This window comes from Asparagus officinalis, chromosome 4, assembly GCF_001876935.1.
Source record: "Asparagus officinalis chromosome 4, Aspof.V1, whole genome shotgun sequence".
Taxonomy (NCBI): domain Eukaryota; kingdom Viridiplantae; phylum Streptophyta; class Magnoliopsida; order Asparagales; family Asparagaceae; genus Asparagus; species Asparagus officinalis.
Window position 1 is genome coordinate 74,064,636 of NC_033797.1, and position 20,080 is coordinate 74,084,715.

General features: G+C 40.6%; 1 protein-coding gene across 1 annotated transcript; it reads right to left on the reverse strand.

Moving 5' to 3' along the window:
* On the reverse strand, positions 401 to 3,234 carry LOC109838932. The gene is made up of 3 exons (XM_020407368.1): positions 2,199 to 3,234; positions 818 to 1,934; positions 401 to 725 (listed from the first exon to the last, which is right to left on the reverse strand). Exons 1-3 carry the CDS (start codon positions 3,232 to 3,234, stop codon positions 401 to 403), a joined length of 2,478 nt encoding a protein of 825 aa, XP_020262957.1.

The following is a 20,080-nucleotide window of genomic DNA, read 5'->3' on the forward strand; positions in this document are numbered from 1 at the left end:
CCACAACCAAACCACTATTTTAACTCTTACGACGGTTGTCACGATCTTTAGTGTGGAACCGAACGCCATTACAAATGCACCCTTCATAGAGATGAACTAAGATATCTGGACCATTTGCTAATGACCATAATTCAGTAGTTGCCCTTGGTGACCCGATAGTTCGCAAATGATTTATCTACATAAACATGTTACAAGTGCATTAGGTATTCAATAATGTTAATTTAATTTTAATTTATAAAATGACTTGTGCGTATTTCATGTAACTTACATGTTGTTTGAACCATTTTGAAAATTCTTTTCGTTGTATCTGAGTAATGTCATGTCCTCTAGAATTTTGGATCGTAGCCTTGTGTTCCCTACATCATGAGGTGTCAATCAATTGGTTAGTAAAACTATACAACTATTTCAAACTTAAAAAACTTAATACGTACTCTAGAAACGGCTCTAATTCGGGGCTATTATACAACACAAACCACTGTGCCATATCCAGATCTTTCTGAGACACATCTGGAGCTCTTGTGATTGGTCCGAAGGGACGAGCACTTTGTGTGAAAACCGACAATCCAGGACCAAGTATACCACAATCAACATTTCGTTCTTCTCGAACAACACCTTTCAGATACATTGAACAAAAAGTAAGACACTCTTTAGTAATGTAAGCCTCTACAATTGAACCTTCTAGCCTAGCTCGATTGGTAACGTACCCCTTTAGTGTTCCAAGAAACCTTCAAAGGAACCATAAAATAGAATAAGATTTATATGTAATACAGTTGCACAAATACGAAACTAATTACTTATGTGGTCCTATAATATCTACCTTTCGATCAGATACATCCACCGATATTGCACAGGGCCAGCAAGCATGGCTTCACGTGGCAAGTGAACAGCTAAATGGACCATCACATCGAAAAAGGCCGGTGGAAAAATCCTCTCTAGTTTACAAAGTATGAGGACAATGCGTTCCTCTAACTTTTCTAAGTCACTGTGTCTCAATGTTTTAGAACAAAGGTCCTGAAAGAAGCTTCCCAACTCAAAAAGTGTTGTACTAATTTCCTTGTTAACATATCCGTGCATCCCAATTGGCAGAAGACGTTGTAGAAGGACATGATAATCATGGCTCTTCAGACCCGTCAATTTGCCGCCTCTAGTGCTCACGCACCTTGACAGATTTGCTGCATACCCATCAGGATACTTAATCGATGCCAAGAATGCACAAAAACCCTCTCTCTCTTCTGGGGATAGTGTGTAGGCTGCAATAGGCTTGCGAATGGATCCATCTGAATGTTTCTCTAAATGTAATTTTGACCTTATATTCATATCTTCCGAATCAAGGCGAGCTTTATTCGTGTCCTTATTCTTCCCGTCTATACCCAACATTGTCCCAATGATTGCCTCACATATATTCTTTTCAATGTGCATGGGATCCAAATTGTGCCGCACCTTCAGTTCTTTCCAATACGGTAACTCGAAAAAGATACTTTTCTTTCTCCAATTTATGGCAATGGATTCATAGGGTCTTTTCCTCTTTAAAGGATGCTTTCCAAAATTAACATTTGGTAATTGATCCAACTGCTCAAGTACCTTTTCCACAGGTAAATCCAAAGATTTCATGTGATGTTCAGTCCTACCGTTAAAGTCCTTACTCCTTCTCATAGTGTGATTCCTAGGCAAGTAAACTCGATGACCGAAGTATCCAATCTTGCTCCTCAATCGATGAGATAATGGATCATCATTGCAAGGTGGACAAGCCAAATAGCCTTTTGTGCTCCACCCAGACAAGTTACCATAAGCAGGAAAGTCATTAATGGTCCACAATATAACCGCATGCATCCGGAAGATCTGTTTTTTGGATGCATCATAAGTTACTACCCCATTGTCCCATAACTCCTTCAACTCGTCGACCCAAGGCCTCAAGAAAACATCGATGTCGTTCCCTGGTGCATGTGGTCCAGGAATAAGTAAGGACATCATGAATTGCCTGGGTTTAGGCTTTTGAGCGGCCTTCGGCGCCGGGGCGGTGTCGACTGCCATGATTTCTTTTCCTCTCGACCGAGGAGGATTCTTCGGCACAGCTGGCTCTACTGCTCCCTTTTTGGACTGCGGCTCTTTGGCCTCCAGCCTCTTGATCATATTTTCAACTTGCTCGCCTTGTGGTCCAGGAATAAGTAAGGACATCATGAAAAAAGATTCTTTCATACACAACCAGGGTGGCAAGTTGTATGGCATAAGTATGACTGGCCACATACTATAGGCATTGCTCATGTTCCCAAAAGGATTGAACCCATCACTAGCCAATCCCAGCCTTACATTGCGGATCTCTTGTACAAACTCAGGATGAATAAGATCAAATTCCTTCCACTCCTCAGTGTCAGTCGGATGTCTCACAATCCCGTCATCTACACGTTTATCCCTATACCATCTCATCTCTGTGGCCGTTTTCCTAGACACGTACAGCCTCCGCAACCTCGGAGTTAATGGAAAGTAACGCAACACCTTACGAGGGATCTTCATACCATTTCCACCAATGAACTTGTATCTAGACTCCCCACATTTAGGACACTTTATCAGGTGCGAGTTCTCCTTCCAAAACAGTACACAATCATGTTGGCATGCATCGATATGCTCATATCCCATGCCCAAATCACGCAACAACTTCTTCGTTTCATAAACTGACCCTGGAACCAAATGACCCTCTGGCAATAAGTCCCTAAATATCTGTAAAATCATGTTGAATGACTTATTACTCCATCTATTCTCAACTTTCACATGAAGCATCTTGACAACAAATGCCAACAAAGTGAAGTTTTTGCAACCAGGATACATTTCACGCTGGGAAGATTCCAGTAATTTTTCAAAGTTTCGAACATCATGATCCATCTCTACATCATCATCCATATAAGTTCCTCTGCAATGGTCTTCCATTAATTCTGGATACTCATCTCTGTTATCGTCATCGCTCTCATCCCTGTCATCACCGGAATCACCATGTTGATTATCAGGCAATTCTCCATGGTGCAACCAAATCTTATAGGATACCATAATCCCATATCGAACCAAATGATCTTGCACAATATCAAAGTCACGCCAATCAAGATTCATGCATTTGTTGCACGGACACCGAATCGTGCTACGCCCGCCTGCATTTACTTTTGCAAATTCAATAAAAGCATCAACTCCGGCCCGATATCGCAGACTTAATCTATCCCTAATCAGTGTCATCCAACTCTTATCCATACCTAATTACAATTGGTGTGAAAATAAAATCATATTAATTTATTGTCATAAAATAAAAAGTAGCATCTCAAATGAATATGCAATAACAAATGTGGAAAGTTGAATCAATGTGGAAAGTTCTATCACATGCACATGTCATTTGCCTATACAACCTTTTTCCAGTAGGAATGTTCTTTTTCTTCTACATGGAACAAGGCCACTGCCTATTCAATCTCATCTGAAACTAACCTTTCATTTATAAGACCAACAACAGGAAGTTGAGACAACTTTTTTTGAGGTCATAATATGACGTGGACAAACTGAATGGAGACAATGTACCGTTGTACTTCCTGATTGTCGGGTACAGTTAATATTTAGTACCACTTAAATATCTTACTTTTTTTAATGTGTAAATGATTTTTTGTCTTATCATTTATTAAATTTCGGAACTTGATTGTTTATATTTTTAAGATTTAAGTTTAAAACAAGCTTTACATCATAGTTGTTCAAGATTTACTAAAGACTTAATGGTCAAGCACCAGCATGACTTTTGAAACAAAAAAATGGAAGCTATCATATGAAATGGTTTAAACTTCTGCTTTTACATATGATTTGTTAATTGGAGTAAGAATGTCCTGCCCAATTTGCTCAAACTTTTAGATTCACCTATTCTAAAAAATCTAGACACATAAATATGTTATATGTATTATTATGATTATCATCACTACATATCTGAGAGTTACTTATATATGCAAAACCTTAAATGAGTAGAACAATATAACAATTAGTTCTTCCAAGAAAGGGGCCTTGATATTTGTTTGCTTATTATGTATCTTTGAGGTGAAAACAAGAAATTTTTCAACAGACATCTCATGCATAACAAGGGACCAGCAGACAAATTTTGGTGCTGTCTGCATATCATAGGTTTTACTATTTAGTTGCAGATTTTGCTGGGATTAGAAGCATTAAAAGGCTATAGTTCCACCCATTGTGCTGGATTGTGAAACATATTTATTTCGTTGAGATCAGACATTTTGGCATGATTATCAGATGCAAAAGATTGATTAAAGGACCAGCTACTCTGAAGGCTGTCAAAATTATTAAATGTAACAAGAAAACAATATATTAAAAGTTAGTTCAGCAGATAACATCCATAAAATCTGTTGATATTTATAAGCATATTCGACAGGATATGAACACATACATTTGCAGATTTTTTTCTGTTTACATCCATAATTTTGATATGTCAAAAAAAAATACTTCTATTGATTTGCAGACGTAATAATTACCTTTAAAGAGTATCAGCAAGCAGAACAAACTACTCTCAAGTTCAGTACGAAAAAAAACACACAGTGAACATGAAGAAAAATAAAACAAAAAATTTCTAAAAACAACAGGCATAGAGAACGTAGATGGCTTGCATAATACCTGAAACAATACCTTCCACGGTCCTGGGGGCGATTTTGGGAGGAGGAGGAGGAGGAGGAGGCGGCGAGATCCGACGGAGGCGGCGAGATCCGACGGAGGCGGCGGTGAAGTTCGACGGTGGCGGAGATCTCCGACGATGGCAGCGAACTTTCAGAGAATTTGGGGGCGATTTTGGCTCTTCGTCAAAATAAAAAGGGGGCGATTTGGGCTCTTCGTCGAAATAAAAGGGGGGTGATTTTTGCTCTTCGTCGAAATAAAAGGGGGGATTTTCCCTCTTTTTATTTCGCGGGGAGCGGGATTTGGGGGTAGGGTTTTGGCGACGCGGATAAATAAAATAGCGTCGCTAAAAATATAACTTTTAGCAACGCTAATTATAAACGTCGGGAAAAGAATATTTTTAGCGACATTAGCCTACTACGTCGTGATAAATGCATACTATTAGCGACGCTAATTCTAAAACGTCGCTAAAAACAATATTTTTGCCGACGAAAATAAAAAAACATCGGGAAATCTATAACTTTCACCGACGCTAAGTTAAAACGTCGCTAATAATATACACTTTTAGCGACGTTTATTATAAACGTCGGGAAAAATATATTTTTTGCCGACGCTAACTAAAAGCGTCGGGAAAAACACAATTTTTGGCGACGTATTTAATCATGCGTCGGGAAAAACATAATTTTTGGCGACGTATTTAACCATGCGTCGGGAATAAGCGTCGGGAAAAATGCAATTTGTTGTAGTGCCAAGTGATTGTAACTGGGTGGAAGCGAACACAGCAATAGAAGAGTTTGGTCTTCTTCTTCTAGCTTTACCTCAAGAGCTAACAAATAGCCAATAATCCTATTGAAGATGTTCAAGTATTGCAAAATAGGTGCACCTTCCTACATCCAAAGTTTATAGAGCTGCTTCTTCTTGAAGAGTTTATTTGACAAACTCTTCATCATATACAAGCTTTTTAACTTGCACCACATAGCCGCAGCTGTTCTTTCGTTCATAATGTTGTAGAGCACCTCATCTGACAAGCCTAGGATAATCGTAGCCTTTTCATGAATATCCATGTCTTTCCACTCATCTTCATCCAAAGTGGATGACTTCTTCTCAAAACTGTCTAGGGATCGGTGGACCCATTCCTTCACGAGTAACGTCGTGACGCGCATCTTCCACAAGAGAAAATTTGACTTGCCATCAAATTTCTCCACCTCGAACTTGGTTGTTGTCATCTTGGTCGCCATAGTAGCTCTGATACCAATTGTTGGAGTATGCAAGTCGCGGAAGATAAAACTTAACCAATCAAGAAACTCCAAATCGACCAAGCAATCAAGACAAATAACAAACAACAAGATTTAACATGGTTCCACGTGATCAAGATGATCCATGTACATCAACAGGGAGAAGGGAGAAGATCTTATTTCTTTTGAGAAAAGATTACAAGAGGTTGAAACTACACACCCCTAACAATGATGGAATATAGATCTCTCTTCTTTCTTGTTGTTAAACCTATGAATTGATACAATATAGAGAGATTGATTTTGCTCAATCCTATTAGAACTCTAACTTGAATCCTAATTGGATTTCCCAATTCAATTAATTCCTTCAATCCAATCCTAATTAGAATAGTACAACTAATCCTAATTAGAGTCCAAACTCAATCCTTCTTCTCAACTGATTTGAGTCATCACGAACTCAACAGGGAGAAGATAAAGGATATGCGTTCGGGTTTTTAGTTTGCATGTTTTGGGTTTGAACCCATCAAGTGAAAATGTTTGACTTGAGTGAATATTTCCCTCAAATCCAATAAGAAGAGGGACCAAACTACGAGCACTTTTATGATTGTGGGACAAGGTCAATAATGTTGCACGCCTTTGCGGAAGTGTGCTCGACAACCATACGAGTCTATGAGTCACGGGAAAAGATTAACAAACTAAACACTAGCACAATTCAATTCAAAATACGACAAATTAAACCAAGCACAGAGATATACGTGGTTCGACAATTTGCCTACGTCAACAGGGAGAGGATGGGGAGATTCCACTAAATCAAGAGAGTACAAATGGTTACAATCTCACAAAATTACACAAATAAACCCTAAACTAAATCTCTCAACTTGCTCACAAGTTCTGCATCTCAATATGCTCAGTACAATCTTAAATCTCTGATTAACAAAACCCTAAAATCGTGTTTTAATATTTATCAAAACACAAATCAAATCAAAACAGGAAATAAAGCCCAGGCCCAAACCCGACTGACGGTCGACCACGCCAAAGCTCGTAGTCAACTAGACAGAAGGATAAAATCTTGAAAACCATTATAGGGTTTGGCGGTCGACCCGACCTAACCTTACGGTCGATCGACCAACACTCCAGAAATTACTTTGTACTCGTGCACCTTTGTGGTTGACCGCGCCAAAACTCTTGTTCAACCCACAAGCACCCAAATACCTTTCCGCTTCAAATTTCCTGAACTTTACCAATATTTTCGCCACTTCTATAATTCTCCACCTTTGTGATGTTTTCCAAAAACCAAACCGACACCAATACCAAATGAACGTCCCACTTGTTGTGCCCAGTATGAAGTGGAATAAATCTACAACAACGGACTCAATCCACAACAAGTCGAGAACCCAAACCCGGCTACATCAAAATGACTGCCTGCATATCCCCTCTTCCAAGGGATCAAGCCATCCGTAGTTCATCCAAATAGCCGTCAATGGCTTCAACAAGCACAAATGTGCAACAAGTTTTGACAATGATCAAACTTGTTGTTCGGAACCACCTTTGTGAGCATATCCGTCGGATTATCATTTGTGTTGACCTTCACAATCTCCACATCGCCATATTCAAGAACATCTCGAACGAAGTGATAAAGAACATCAATGTGCTTTATCCTCGCATGAAAAACTTGATTCTTCGCCAAATAGATAGCACTCATGCTATTATAATAAATGGTGATGGATCGCTACGAAATACCAAGTTTCTCCAAAAGTCCTGGAAGCAAAATAGGCTCCTTCACAGCCTCTGTAATTGCCATATACTCTACCTCCATCGTCAACAAAGCTACCATAAACTGTAAGGTGTATCTCCATCACACCGGTGCACGGGTCTAAGTGAACACATACCCTGTAGTAGACCGGCGCTTATCCAAATCCCCGACGTAATCCGAATCAACATAGCCAATATACAACTATCCACTTCTAGTGTCCCGTTCATAAACCAAACCAAAATTGAGGGTGCCACGAATGTATCTCAAAATCCATCTCACGGCATCCCAATAACCCACTCCTGGATCGTGCATGTATCTTGAAACCATGCTCACCGCATGTGACAAATCTGGCCTCGTACATACCATCACGTACATCAAGCTGCTAACCACGTTCGCATATGGATTCTTCGATATCGACTCTTTATTTTCAACTATCTTCGGTGAAAGGATAGCTGAAACCTTAAAATGGTCTCCCAAAGGTACACTAACTGGTTTCGTATCCATGCTAACATTAAACCTCTATAGAACCTTCTTCAAATAAGCCACATGTGTCAAACAAATTCTACCCTTCTCTTTGTTTCTGCCGATCTCCATACCCAAAATGCACTTTACCTCACCCAAATCTTTCATCTCAAACTCCTTTGAAAGCTAAATCTTCAACTCATCTATAGCAGATTTGGAAATAGAAGCAACCAACATGTCATCAACATAAAACAACAAATAAATATACGCACATTCTTTCAACTTATGAAAATACACGCAAAGATCAAATTTGCTCCGAGTGTATGAATGACTGATCATAAATCCATCGAATCGCATATACCACTATCGAGGAGACTGCTTCAAATCATATAGCGATTTCCTCAATCTACAAACCAACTTATCCTTCCCTGTAGCTCAGAATTCCAATGGCTGAGTCATATAAATTTCTTCATCAAGATCACCATGAAGAAATACGGTCTTCACATCTAACTAATCTAACTTCAAACCATATTGCGCCACCAAAGCTAACAAAATCCGAATCGAAGAGTGTTTCACCACAGGAGAGAAAACCTCGTTATAATCAATACCTTCCTCCTGTGCATAGCCCTTCGTAACCAACCTAGCATTGAACCTTACTGGAGTGTCTTCAATGCCCTCCTTCTTCGTGTATACCCACTTGGAACCAATCGTCTATCGTTCTTGTGAAGAGACTCCATCTCCTCCTGCATAGCTACCTACCACAAATTAGCCTCCGAATTCTGCTCGGCCTCTTTGAATGTAGTAGGCACCAACTCATCGATACTCTCCACCAAAGTGCATATGAAACTACTGTGTCGATATACTGTGCTGGCTTTTGTATATCTCTACTCTATCTTTGAACAATAATAAAATCCTGAACCTGAGCAGTAGGTCCCCGATCCTACACATCTGTACATGTATCCTCCTCCTCGTCTCCGTGTTCACCTAGCGCCACCTCAGTCGGCACATGTTTGGGTCAGAAATTGCTATTTTCATTGTCTTAAATCTATTACAACTTTAGTCGCTATAATAAACTCAAATAAATAAAAAGTTAATCTTTTTATAAGATCTTCTTATACAATGAAAATATAAAGATTACAATTCCTTCAAATAATACACAATAGCAGTTTATCTCTTATTGCTTGCATGAGAACTTTCCCTATGTCGGGGACGTGTTAGTCCGTGGACCACCGCGGATCAGATCCGGCTGACAAAAAAGTTAATTAATGCTCTTGTTTCACAAAGGAAACAATCAAAGCAATGGTAACCTTGACCAAGCAAGATTACGAGTCTTCTCGAGATCAAAACCAAGTTTGATCCAGAGGAAAGGGGGTACGGGTCTCAGATCTCTCGTAATCCACTCTTTATGCATAGGAAATCGCCAAGATCTAGCTAACCCTCTCTAAAATTCGTGGCTCTTGGCTCTGTAATTCAGCAGCACCTTGCCCTCTTTGATTATAACCCGCCCCCTCTGAAAGAAGACCCTAGGCTCGTATTTATAGGCTTTTGTTACAGTCTTTTCTGATAAGAACTAATGATTTAACGTTACCTGTAGTCAATAACTGTTTAACCATATTTATGGATAGCTTCAAAACAGTTAGGGAGGCTCTGGAATGAAAGAATGCTGAAAAACTATCGAAAAAATGAGTTTTCAACGTTTCTGGGAGGGAGCCACCATCTGGTAGCTCGCGGGTGGCTCACACCCACGTGAGCCACCATTTGGTGGCTCGCACCTATGCGAGCAACTGGCTTTGGTCCTTGTCTTTTTGACATGATTTGGCCGCCAGGGGCTTTGTCGGTTTGTTCGGTTTAGGCTTGTTTCGTCCTTTACGCGCATTCCGTTGTTTTGTTTACTTGTATGCTTCACTGATTCACTTTATGCGTTTTGTTAACTTGGAGGTGACCGATGAGCGTGTTGGCCACTTGGAGCTGGTCGTTGCACACGCGGACCACTTGGAGCTGGCCGGTGAGCGCACGAGCCACTTGGTTTGCCATTCTGGTGGCCGATGAGCGTGTGGGCCACTTGACAGTGGTAGGTGAGCATGCAGGCCACTTGGTTTGCCATTCCGGTAGCCGATGAGCGTGCATGAGTGCGCGGGCCACATGAAGGTGGCTGGTGAGCACCCGGGCCACTTGGTTTGCTATTCTGATGACTGATAAGCATGCGGGCCACTTAGCGGTGGCTGGTGAGCACGCGAGCCACTTGGTGGTGGCCATTCCAGTAGTTTGTTGTTACATCATCAATGGTTCGCCGATTCGCTTCATGCGGTTATTGGTATCGCATAATCTTCCTTGACTCAAATAATGATATTCATCATCTTCTCTCTGTCTCGAACTGTGTTTGGGGACCTATAGGTAATTTTTAACAACTACAGATACCCCCTCCAAAGTGTTTCAGTCTCGCTTCTTTTATAGAAGAGCCTGAAATGTTTTGGATGTGATAGGCTCAACCTTCAGTCGATGTAAAAGAACCTGTAATTGGCTTTAGTTCTTAACTTCTTTAATCTTCAATCTACTCAGTATTTTTTCAAATAAATAAAGTTCTTCCGGTGCTAGGTTTATCGTCTGTCCGTTGTTAAAGTCTTGAACTAAAATTGGTGTGTAAGTTTCTAAACTTAGCTCGTGCCATTGAGTTAACTTTGAACTGATCATCTTCATCAGGAATTCATATCTAAATGTGATTAAACTCCCAAGAATCATCCTTTAACCTGTAATTTTTTTCCTTAGCCTTATTTTGGTGGAATTATCAATGCGTTGATCGGCATCGACCTTTACTGTAATACGTTGACTGGCATTAACCTTTGTTGTAACGCGTTAACCAGTATTAACATAGTTTATACTCGTACGTTTACTAGAGTCTACATAGTTTAAGCTCTTAAGGTGTTGGAGCGTGGCGATCCCAAATGCCAAGGCTGCAGGACCAACTGTTAAAACTGATTTATCTGTATGTATGGATCTTATCCTGAGGTTGTTGGATGTTCAAGTTATGAGACCAACTAATGAAGCTGGTATGTCAATGACTCTTACATTTATAGGATTTTTGGCAAACCCTCAGCCATCAACAGGTTTGATGAGCCTTTACCGACTACTGTTTGGGTAGGGCAAGCATGCAGATTGTTTAAGTTAGTTCTGCATGTAACGTTGTGCTAAAAGAGTTAACTCTTTAAGTGCTACGATATTGAATACATAGACTTCATCTTTCTTATAGGAATAAACCACCTAGCAACGTGTTAGACGTAGACTTAGGATTTTTGGCAAATCCTCAGCCCTCAACGAATTTGACATGCCTTTACCGATTACCGTTTGAGTCGGGCTTACATGTAGATTATTTATGTGCGTTCTACATATAACGTTGTGATAAGAGAATCAACTCTCTTAGTGCTACGATATTGGATACGTAGACTTCGTCTTTTTTCAGGAATAGACTATCCGACAACGCGTGTTAAGCGTTGACTTATCCCTACTTATGCTTCGGGTTAAAATTCTCTAGATTTGGATTCTGGTATCTTTTTCACTCGGTAAAAGCCTAAACTAGCAATGCGTGTTAGGCGTTGGCTTATCTCTATTTAGGATTCAGGATAAAATTTTCCGTACGTGTGAGGCACGGATTATAATGTTATTAATAATAACCTACCATAATATCGAATATGTGAGCTTTTATCCTTTTTTTACAATCAAAGACTAATTGGCAACGTGTGTTAGGCGCTGACTTGTCCCTACTTAGTTTCGGGATAAACTTCCCCAAACCTAGATTCTGGTGTCTTTTTCAATCGGCGAAAGACTAAACTGAAAACATGTGTTAGACATTGACTTATCCATACTTAGGATTCGAGATAAAATTACCCGTGCATGTGAAACATGGATTTTGGGAGTTGAAAACACGGTGTCTTCTCTTAGGATAAAGACGAACCCAATATTGGAAAGGAAGAATTTTATATTCTATCTCTAGTTGTAAAGAAAACTTAAAGTAGGATCTCTACTTCAAAAATCCAGGAAGGTGAAACTAAGAGTGGAATCTCCACTCCGAGAATCAAAAAGATTTGGATAATTCTAACTGTCGGAAGGTTTGATTACCGAACTAAAGGTGGGTTTCGATAATCACATTTTATTATAATTTTATACCCTCATTATCTATTTTACATGAATAAATATACCATTAATAATTGTTGTTAGCTTAGTTTCCACATAATTGAATGAAAATATAAATAAATATTATTAAATGTAAAAACCCCTCTAAATCTCTCTTCTCTATTTTGTAGCATTTAGAAGACCATGAAGCAAAATCTTAAAAGAGCAAAATGATTGAAGCCCAAAGAGCAAAGCCCATAAAAAAAATACACCAAGGAAGCTATGCTTGGACATGGATGCAAATAGTGGAATGAAGTGGGCTTTTATGCAAAGATTTGAATTAATTCAAATGACCGAACTTGGCTTGGAAATCACATGAAATGTGGAGTTGGTTGCTATGGGCCGGCTGCAGTTTTGAAAATAGAGAGAAGCATGTGATTGGGCCGGATTTGTTTAATCAACAAATGAAGCTACATATGGGCCGGTTGATTTTCAAAAATGAATTGACTTTGGACTTGCTTGTTGAAATCAAATGAAGTTACATATGGGCCGGTTGATTTTCAGAATTGGACTTTGCATAGATTTTCAAAATCAAATAATTGTGAATGGGCCACTGCAAATCAAGATCGGACTTGATTTTGTTTGAACAAAAAAAAATACATGTGGAGTTGCTGCAGTAGAGTTGCTGCAATTAGATTTTTTTAAAAAATAAAATAAAAGTATGGGCCGAACATTGAGTGTTGCTACAAATTTTGGTTTTTAAAAAAACAAATCAAATGAGCCGGACCTTCATCAAATGAAGCATGAACTCAAATGTGGGCCGGACTTGATTGTTGATTTTCTTTTTAGAAAATCAAATGCAAATGGGCCAAAGAAAATCAAAAGAATGAGCTTTGTTTCAAATATCAAATGAGCTTTGATTTTCATTTTTCTTTTGAAAATCATATGGGCCTCTTATGTTGGATTAGAGAAGAACAAAAAGCAAATTCAAAGGTGGAGATTGTTGCTTGGGGCTCAAGACAAATCCAATGGCTCATATTCATTGAAGATTACTATAAATAGGGGTAGAGAATGAGGGGTTAGAGGTGTGAAAATTTTTGTAACTCCTTTTGGAGAGGAGGGCTACTCTTAATTGAGAAGGCCTTCCAAAATTGTAACTTTTGTTGTAATTAATAATAATAATTTTTTCACCACTTTAAATTTTTCTCTTCTTCTCTTTGTTGGATGATGAAGATGAAGATGAAGATGGAGAATTATTTGAAGGTTTGCATTTCTTTTCTTTTTCTCTTTTATTGCTTATTAGTTTAGATTTATTTCTATGCTTGTAGTTAGATTTTATTTTCTTGTTAAATAGCCAAGAGGCTAGAACCCTCTTGCCTTAGATTTATTTCATGCTTATAGAGTAGATTTATTTTCTTGCATTTAATTCTTGTAATTTTATTTTATAGTTTGGATTTTGTAATTTATTTTGTAGTTAGATTTTAATTTCTTATACTATTCACCTTGAGGCTAGAACCCTCTTGGGTTTAGTTTTTTTCTTTTTATTTATTTTTATTTTTTTTTTGATTCGCCTTTAGGCTAGAACCCTCTAGGGAATCACCCTTTTCTAAGAAGTGGGTTCAATTGTAGATTATCCATATCTATAATTGAATCCACCATCTTTAATTTCTTGCATTTTCTTTTATTCTAGAATTTTGTTCTTCATTCTTGATTTTTTAGTTGTTTCTTTATTTTATTCATTTTTTTTCCTTCTCACCTTATTGATCATTCTCATTCTTTTTTACATCCACTCTCACTTACACTTTGCACCTACTTACACACCACTTTCACTCTTTCAATCTCTTCACAATCATATTCACTTACCAATCTTATTTGTCACGCACACAACATAAGAACCAATTTTATATTTTCTCCTATAAAACACCTTCCTCGTGGGATCGATATCTTAAATACTATAACTTGACACAGTTGTGCACTTACAACCTTTTTGGTACATGTTTATGCCGCATCAGTTTCTCATCTATCAAGATTGAATTGTGGTTTTGGCCTTAACTGTAGAAAGGTTTGACTAAGTGGGAGTTCAAGGTGACCCTAACTGTAGGAAGGTTTGATCACTCGATTTGAAAGTGGACCTCTCATTCATGGAAGGAATCGAGAGGGGATTTTGGTTTTGACCCTAACTATAGGAAGGTTTGACCGAGTGGGAGGTTTGAGATGATCCTAACTATAAAAAGATTTGATCGTTCGATTGAAAGTGGACCTCTCGTTCATGGAAGGAATCGAGAGGAGATTTTGATTGTGGTCCTAACTATAGGAAGGTTTGACCAAGTGGAAGGTTTAAGATGACCCTAACTGTAAGAATGTTTGATCGCTCGATTTGAAAGTAGACATATCATTCATGGAAGGAATCAAGAGGAGATTTGATTGTGGTCCTAACTGTAGGAAGGTTTGACCAGGTATACAGTGAGAGTGAGAGTACAAATCACATTAGGAGTGTTGACTTATACCGATCACTCAGTAGGGGTTCTTGATGTCAAGTGATAAATACTTAACACGAAGGGGTTTGATAATTGTCGAGCATTGGCAGATTAAAGTTCCAAGCATTATGTCCAGACTCTAACAATGGAAGTGTTGAGTGCACAGGCATAGCGGGAGTTTGAGTAGATTATATCAGGAAGAATTTTAGTGGATCCACCATCAATTAATTTGATCAGTGAGGGATTTTATGGTAGAAGATTGTGAATCATCAAACACCAGTAGGAGTTTTTTCTGAGGGAAGATTGATCCAACAAAGTGATCAAATCTCATCTCAGCAAAAGAGTGCTAGGAAGTTGGTGAAATTGATCCCGACAATGAGATGCGTTTCATCCTTGAAAACATTCAGAGACCGAGTGGGAGTTTCTCATTTATCCTCATTTATAGTGATCGGGTTATCCTTAAGAATACCAGGCATGGCACTCTCTAAGAACTTTCCGTTACATGAGTTATCCACCCCCAGCTTTCCTTACGAAACTAGGTCTAATGAGGAATACTTTGTATTCAGCTGAATGGTCAGGTTATCCTTAAGAATATCACATACGATATTCTTCTAGGAACTTCCCGTTAAAATTAGGAAATAGTTTAGACTCGTATACCTGTTGGATTATGCAGGGAACAGTTTATCCTCATGCACCTGTTGGAGGATTGAGAAGCAGTTTATACTCGTATACTCTTCGGAGTCCTAATTCAGATTAATTTAGCGTTATGACACTAGCTTCAACAAAGATTCGGATGCTATTCTTGAGGGTGAAATAAGCCTTGGTGGGATGAAGGATCCTCTTGTGGTACGCAAGGATCCGAAATATTATTAGCTTCCTCCTGATTTTTGAAAGGTGACAGCTTGATCTTGTTGTTTACAAGGAGGGATTCAAAAAAGGCTGGAACGTCTTCGTCCTTGAAGGAGTACTCTTTTTGGAGTCTTGCATCAGGAGTCTTTTGTTGTCTCCAGGATTACTACTGTGATGTCTAATTAGCATCAATGGCTGCTACAGGTGCCTTTCCTTTACCACTAGAGGCATGGTTCAAGTTCGGAGGGTTAGCCGTCGATTGGCTCCTCTCGGCCTTCTTCCTTCTGAGGAAGCGTTTGTCCTGCTCTCCGTGCACCTTCAACTCTCTCCAAGTCTTGGACAGTGCTACTCCCATAACTTCCAAGATATCAAAGGATAGGTTGTTATGATAGGTTTGGATGATGAAGTTCTCTATGATTGGATCTTGGTAATTCATCGCTTTATTTCGAAAGCGCTTGACGAAGTCGTCGATCGTATTTTTGTCTTCCTGTTTCTCCTCAAAGAGCATCCTGATTGATACCCTCGGTGTCATCATCAAGGAAATTACCAAGAAATGAGCTTTTCATATCATCCCAGCTGTTGACGCTTCCAGGCTTGAGACAACGGTACCAATCGAAGGCAGCCCCATGAAGGGTGCCCACGAATGACCAAACTATCAAGGCTTCATTGCCAGAAATCATGCCCAAGTGGGACTTGAAGTAGTTCAAATGTTGAGTGGCGAGCCCTTCCCATCGAATGGCGTGAAGTTGATCAGGTTAAACTTCGCTGGGTACAGGATCGACTCCCACTCTCTTGGATAAGGACATGGAATACCGGTCTTCTTCACCTCTCGAGCAAACATCAGAGCGTTGATTTTGCTCTCAAGGTCTTTCATCTTTTCATCCTTGTCTGTATCATGCTTTGGATGATTTTTGAGAGGAACAACGCGGCCACCCCCGACATTATCATCTTCGGTGGGATCACCCCCAGCGTTGTTGTCTTCAGTGGGGCCACCCCTATTGTTTTGGTCAATGGGAGGGTTATCAGCATTGAGATGTTCATCCATGTCTGAATCGCCACCTGCCCGATAGGCATTGTTGTGATGACTAGATTCGCCAATCTGATTAGACAAAGCCCGAATCTGTTGGACATGCGTTTCCCTCATCTGCTGCATAGTCATTTCTATTTCAAATTTAAAATTCTCTCTCTGTTTGGCCAGAGCGTCTTCAAGGATTTTGTCCATTTACTCGGTGTTGATCATAAATGCCTCATGGGATTGTCCTGGACTGGATACCGTATTGTCAAAAGTGACTGTAGAGTTAGCATTTGATGCTTCATCCTCCGAGTATTGTCCTCTATTCATCCTCTGATAGTCCCTTTGTCTAATGGTTTCCGATCACAACCAGGTTAGACGATGTGATATGAGGGAATCGGAACTAGAAGGTCGAGTCGACTTTCCCTTATCAGGCATATTAATTATGACTTCTGGAAGTTTGTCACCTTGAACGGCTGATCGTTTCTTGCGTAAATGCTTTGGCTTGGACTTTGACGCTTTAGAGGAAAGCCTTTGGAATACTAAGACCCTCTGTGGGGCGATCTTGGGGTAGCTACACGCTGATAATACTGTCCTAATTAGTTTGGCACACGGACAATGAAAGTCCGTCTCCCAGGTATCTCTCTTTCGAGATCTGTTCGTACCCCCAGCTTGATAGTACAACTCATCGGCATGATGACCGGAATAATCTATCTCATGTTAGCATGACTTCTCAGGTATAACGTCGTAGTCTGACAAACACGTTTCCTTCTGAGGATTTGCTGCCTTGTTGGCATTCTTAAGAGTCACACATTTGGAGCCTCGCTTTCGTGAGCATAGGGCCTCAATGGGCTCTTGGACAATGACACGCAGGCCAAGAAAGTCAGTTATAGGGGTTTTCCCATTATAGAAAGCTTTCAAATTGTTACGAGGGCATGTGCGACTCCCAGCTCGATGAGTTACTTGGGGTTCGTATACCGGCTCTAAGCATTCTTTGACTGGAGTTTTGCCTTGATCCTCGGGAAAAGGAACAAGGTGATCTGCCATTGCTTTCTTGTCTTTGGACAAGTCCACACTACCACGGGGCTTGACCAGAGGTGCAGGATCGATCGGAGCGGAGACGGAACTCGACGGAACTGGAAAAACAGGCATAGGGGCAAGTTTGGCTTGGCCCTAGTGCGGGTCACCTTGGGGTGACTCGCGTTTTTTGGTCTTTGTGACCGCTGTTTTGAGCTTCGACCTCCAGACTTGGTGCAGTTTTGCTGGTTTCTTGGCCACCTCTTGCTTGTGCAATTCTCGGGCCTTCTACACAAGAATCCACGCACGCGCAAGGAGTGCGCGGCACTTTTGGATGCGCTCTTCAAGGGTTGAACGGGTCTTTTTGACTTGAATCCATTCATTTGTTGCTGGTTTGGAGGAGGGGTCGTTTGCTCGCTGTTGAGGCACTCAACGCTCCTTGAATTTCAGATCTGCTTCATAACGGATCCTGTCTACAGGCTCCAAAGCCTTGGCGAATTGGCGCGTGAGGCGTTGTCGCTGTCTTTGGCGAGCTCTCTTCGATAAAGTAGGCACGCCTCCAGCGGCTATCTCCTTGATTGAGGAGGAGTCCAGATCTGCAGATCCGATCTCGTTAGAGGCCGGAGGGGCGTTGTAAGGCGAGATTGCAGCAGTAACGGGGGCCTTGATCTTCCTGTGCTTGTAAGGTGTGGAGGATCTGGAGGAGGAGGACGATAAATACTCCTCGAACTAGGCCTGGTCGAGCTCGTACTCGACCTCTACGTCAACCGGGATCCGGATCCGAGGTTGTTCTGTAGGCTGTCTAAAAATCACAATAGATAGTTGATCCCCCATCAAACACCGATGATGGAAGTTACAATCTGACAACTTCCAGTAGGCTACAATTTGAGGACCTTCACGACAACTGATGAAAACTCCAATTCAATAGCCTTCACAATCAACATCGGGAGTTACAATCTGACGACTCTCATATTTTCAAGGAGCCAAGACAAAGATTACAAGAGGACGATCTGTGCAAAGCTCTAGCAAAAGAGACTACAAATTGACGGTCTCTTCATATTAGAATGCAGATATCTCTCAAACCGTAAGGAATTTGGCCAAACGGAGGAAGCGAACCAAAGCCTTCGGCTTGGTTCGGATGGCCCCGTCTCGTCGAGATAGCCGATTTTCATATATAATTCGTCTAATTCCGACTTACGGTTTGAAAGTTATGACCTGTTCTTCGCAGCAAATTATGTTCTGAGGTCCGTCTGCAAGACTGGACTTCATCAGAACATTGGACTTAGCCTGAAGCCCGCCAAGCCCGCCTAAGGTTCGCCTCTGCATTACAGAGTCAAAGCGCACATGCTCAACTCTGCGTTTTCAACATCAAAACGCAGAGTTAATCGCTAAAACAGCACAACTGTGCGTTTTCAGCCTTTAAACAGGCTCAACTCTGCGTTTTCAATCTAGAAACGCAGAGTTAATCTTTAAAACAGCACAACTGTGCGTTTTCAGCCTTTAAACAGGCTCAACTCTGCGTTTTCAGTCTAGAAACGCAGAGTTAATCTCTAAAACAGCACAACTGTGCGTTTTCAGCCTTTAAACAGGCTCAACTCTGCGTTTTCAGTCTAGAAACGCAGAGTTAATCTCTAAAACAGCACAACTGTGCGTTTTCAGCCTTTAAACAGGCCCAACTCTGCGTTTTTAGCCTAAAACGCAGAGTTCATCTCTAAAACGCATGCGGCCTGTGCGTTTCGACTCCCAGCGAGCGCCCAACTCTGCGTCTCATCTTTAAGACGCAGAGTTAAGGTCCGAACGCAAGCGGCCCTTGCGTTTTCAACTCCCAACAAGCGCCCAACTCTGCGTCTCATCAATAAGACGCAGAGTTAAGGCCCAGAACGCTGTTTTCAGCGTTTTGACTCGTTCAAAGCACTAACAGAACGGTTTCAAAACCGTTTTCCCCACTATTTCGGGAGCTGTTTAAGAGGGGGTGGTTACACCCCACTCAGCCCATGGAGGAGCTAATTAAGGGGGCAGTTGCCACCCCTAAACCCCCTATAAATAGTGGGAAACTCAACTGAGTTCGGGCGCTCCTTTTTGGCTGGCTTTTGGCTCTGGGCTCTGGGATCCTTCTTTTTGGGCAGCAAGGGGGCGATCGACGTTCATCCTCAGCAACGATCGACCACAGGAGCATTCCCTTGGCTTATAACCGACTTTCGGTTCAAATCAACTCTTTTTCAAGAGTTCAAACTCGTTCAGAGTTATCAACTCGATCAGAGTTCAAAACTTGCTCTGCAAGTTCTTCTAAAACTCGTCAGAGTTATCAACTCGATCAGAGTTCAAAACTTGCTCTGCAAGTTCTTCTAAAACTCGTCAGAGTTATCAACTCGATCAGAGTTCAAAACTTGCTCTGCAAGTTCTTCTAAAACTCGTCAGAGTTATCAACTCGATCAGAGTTCAAAACTTGCTCTGCAAGTTCTTCTAAAACTCGTCAGAGTTATCAACTCGATCAGAGTTCAAAACTTGCTCTGCAAGTTCTTCTAAAACTCGT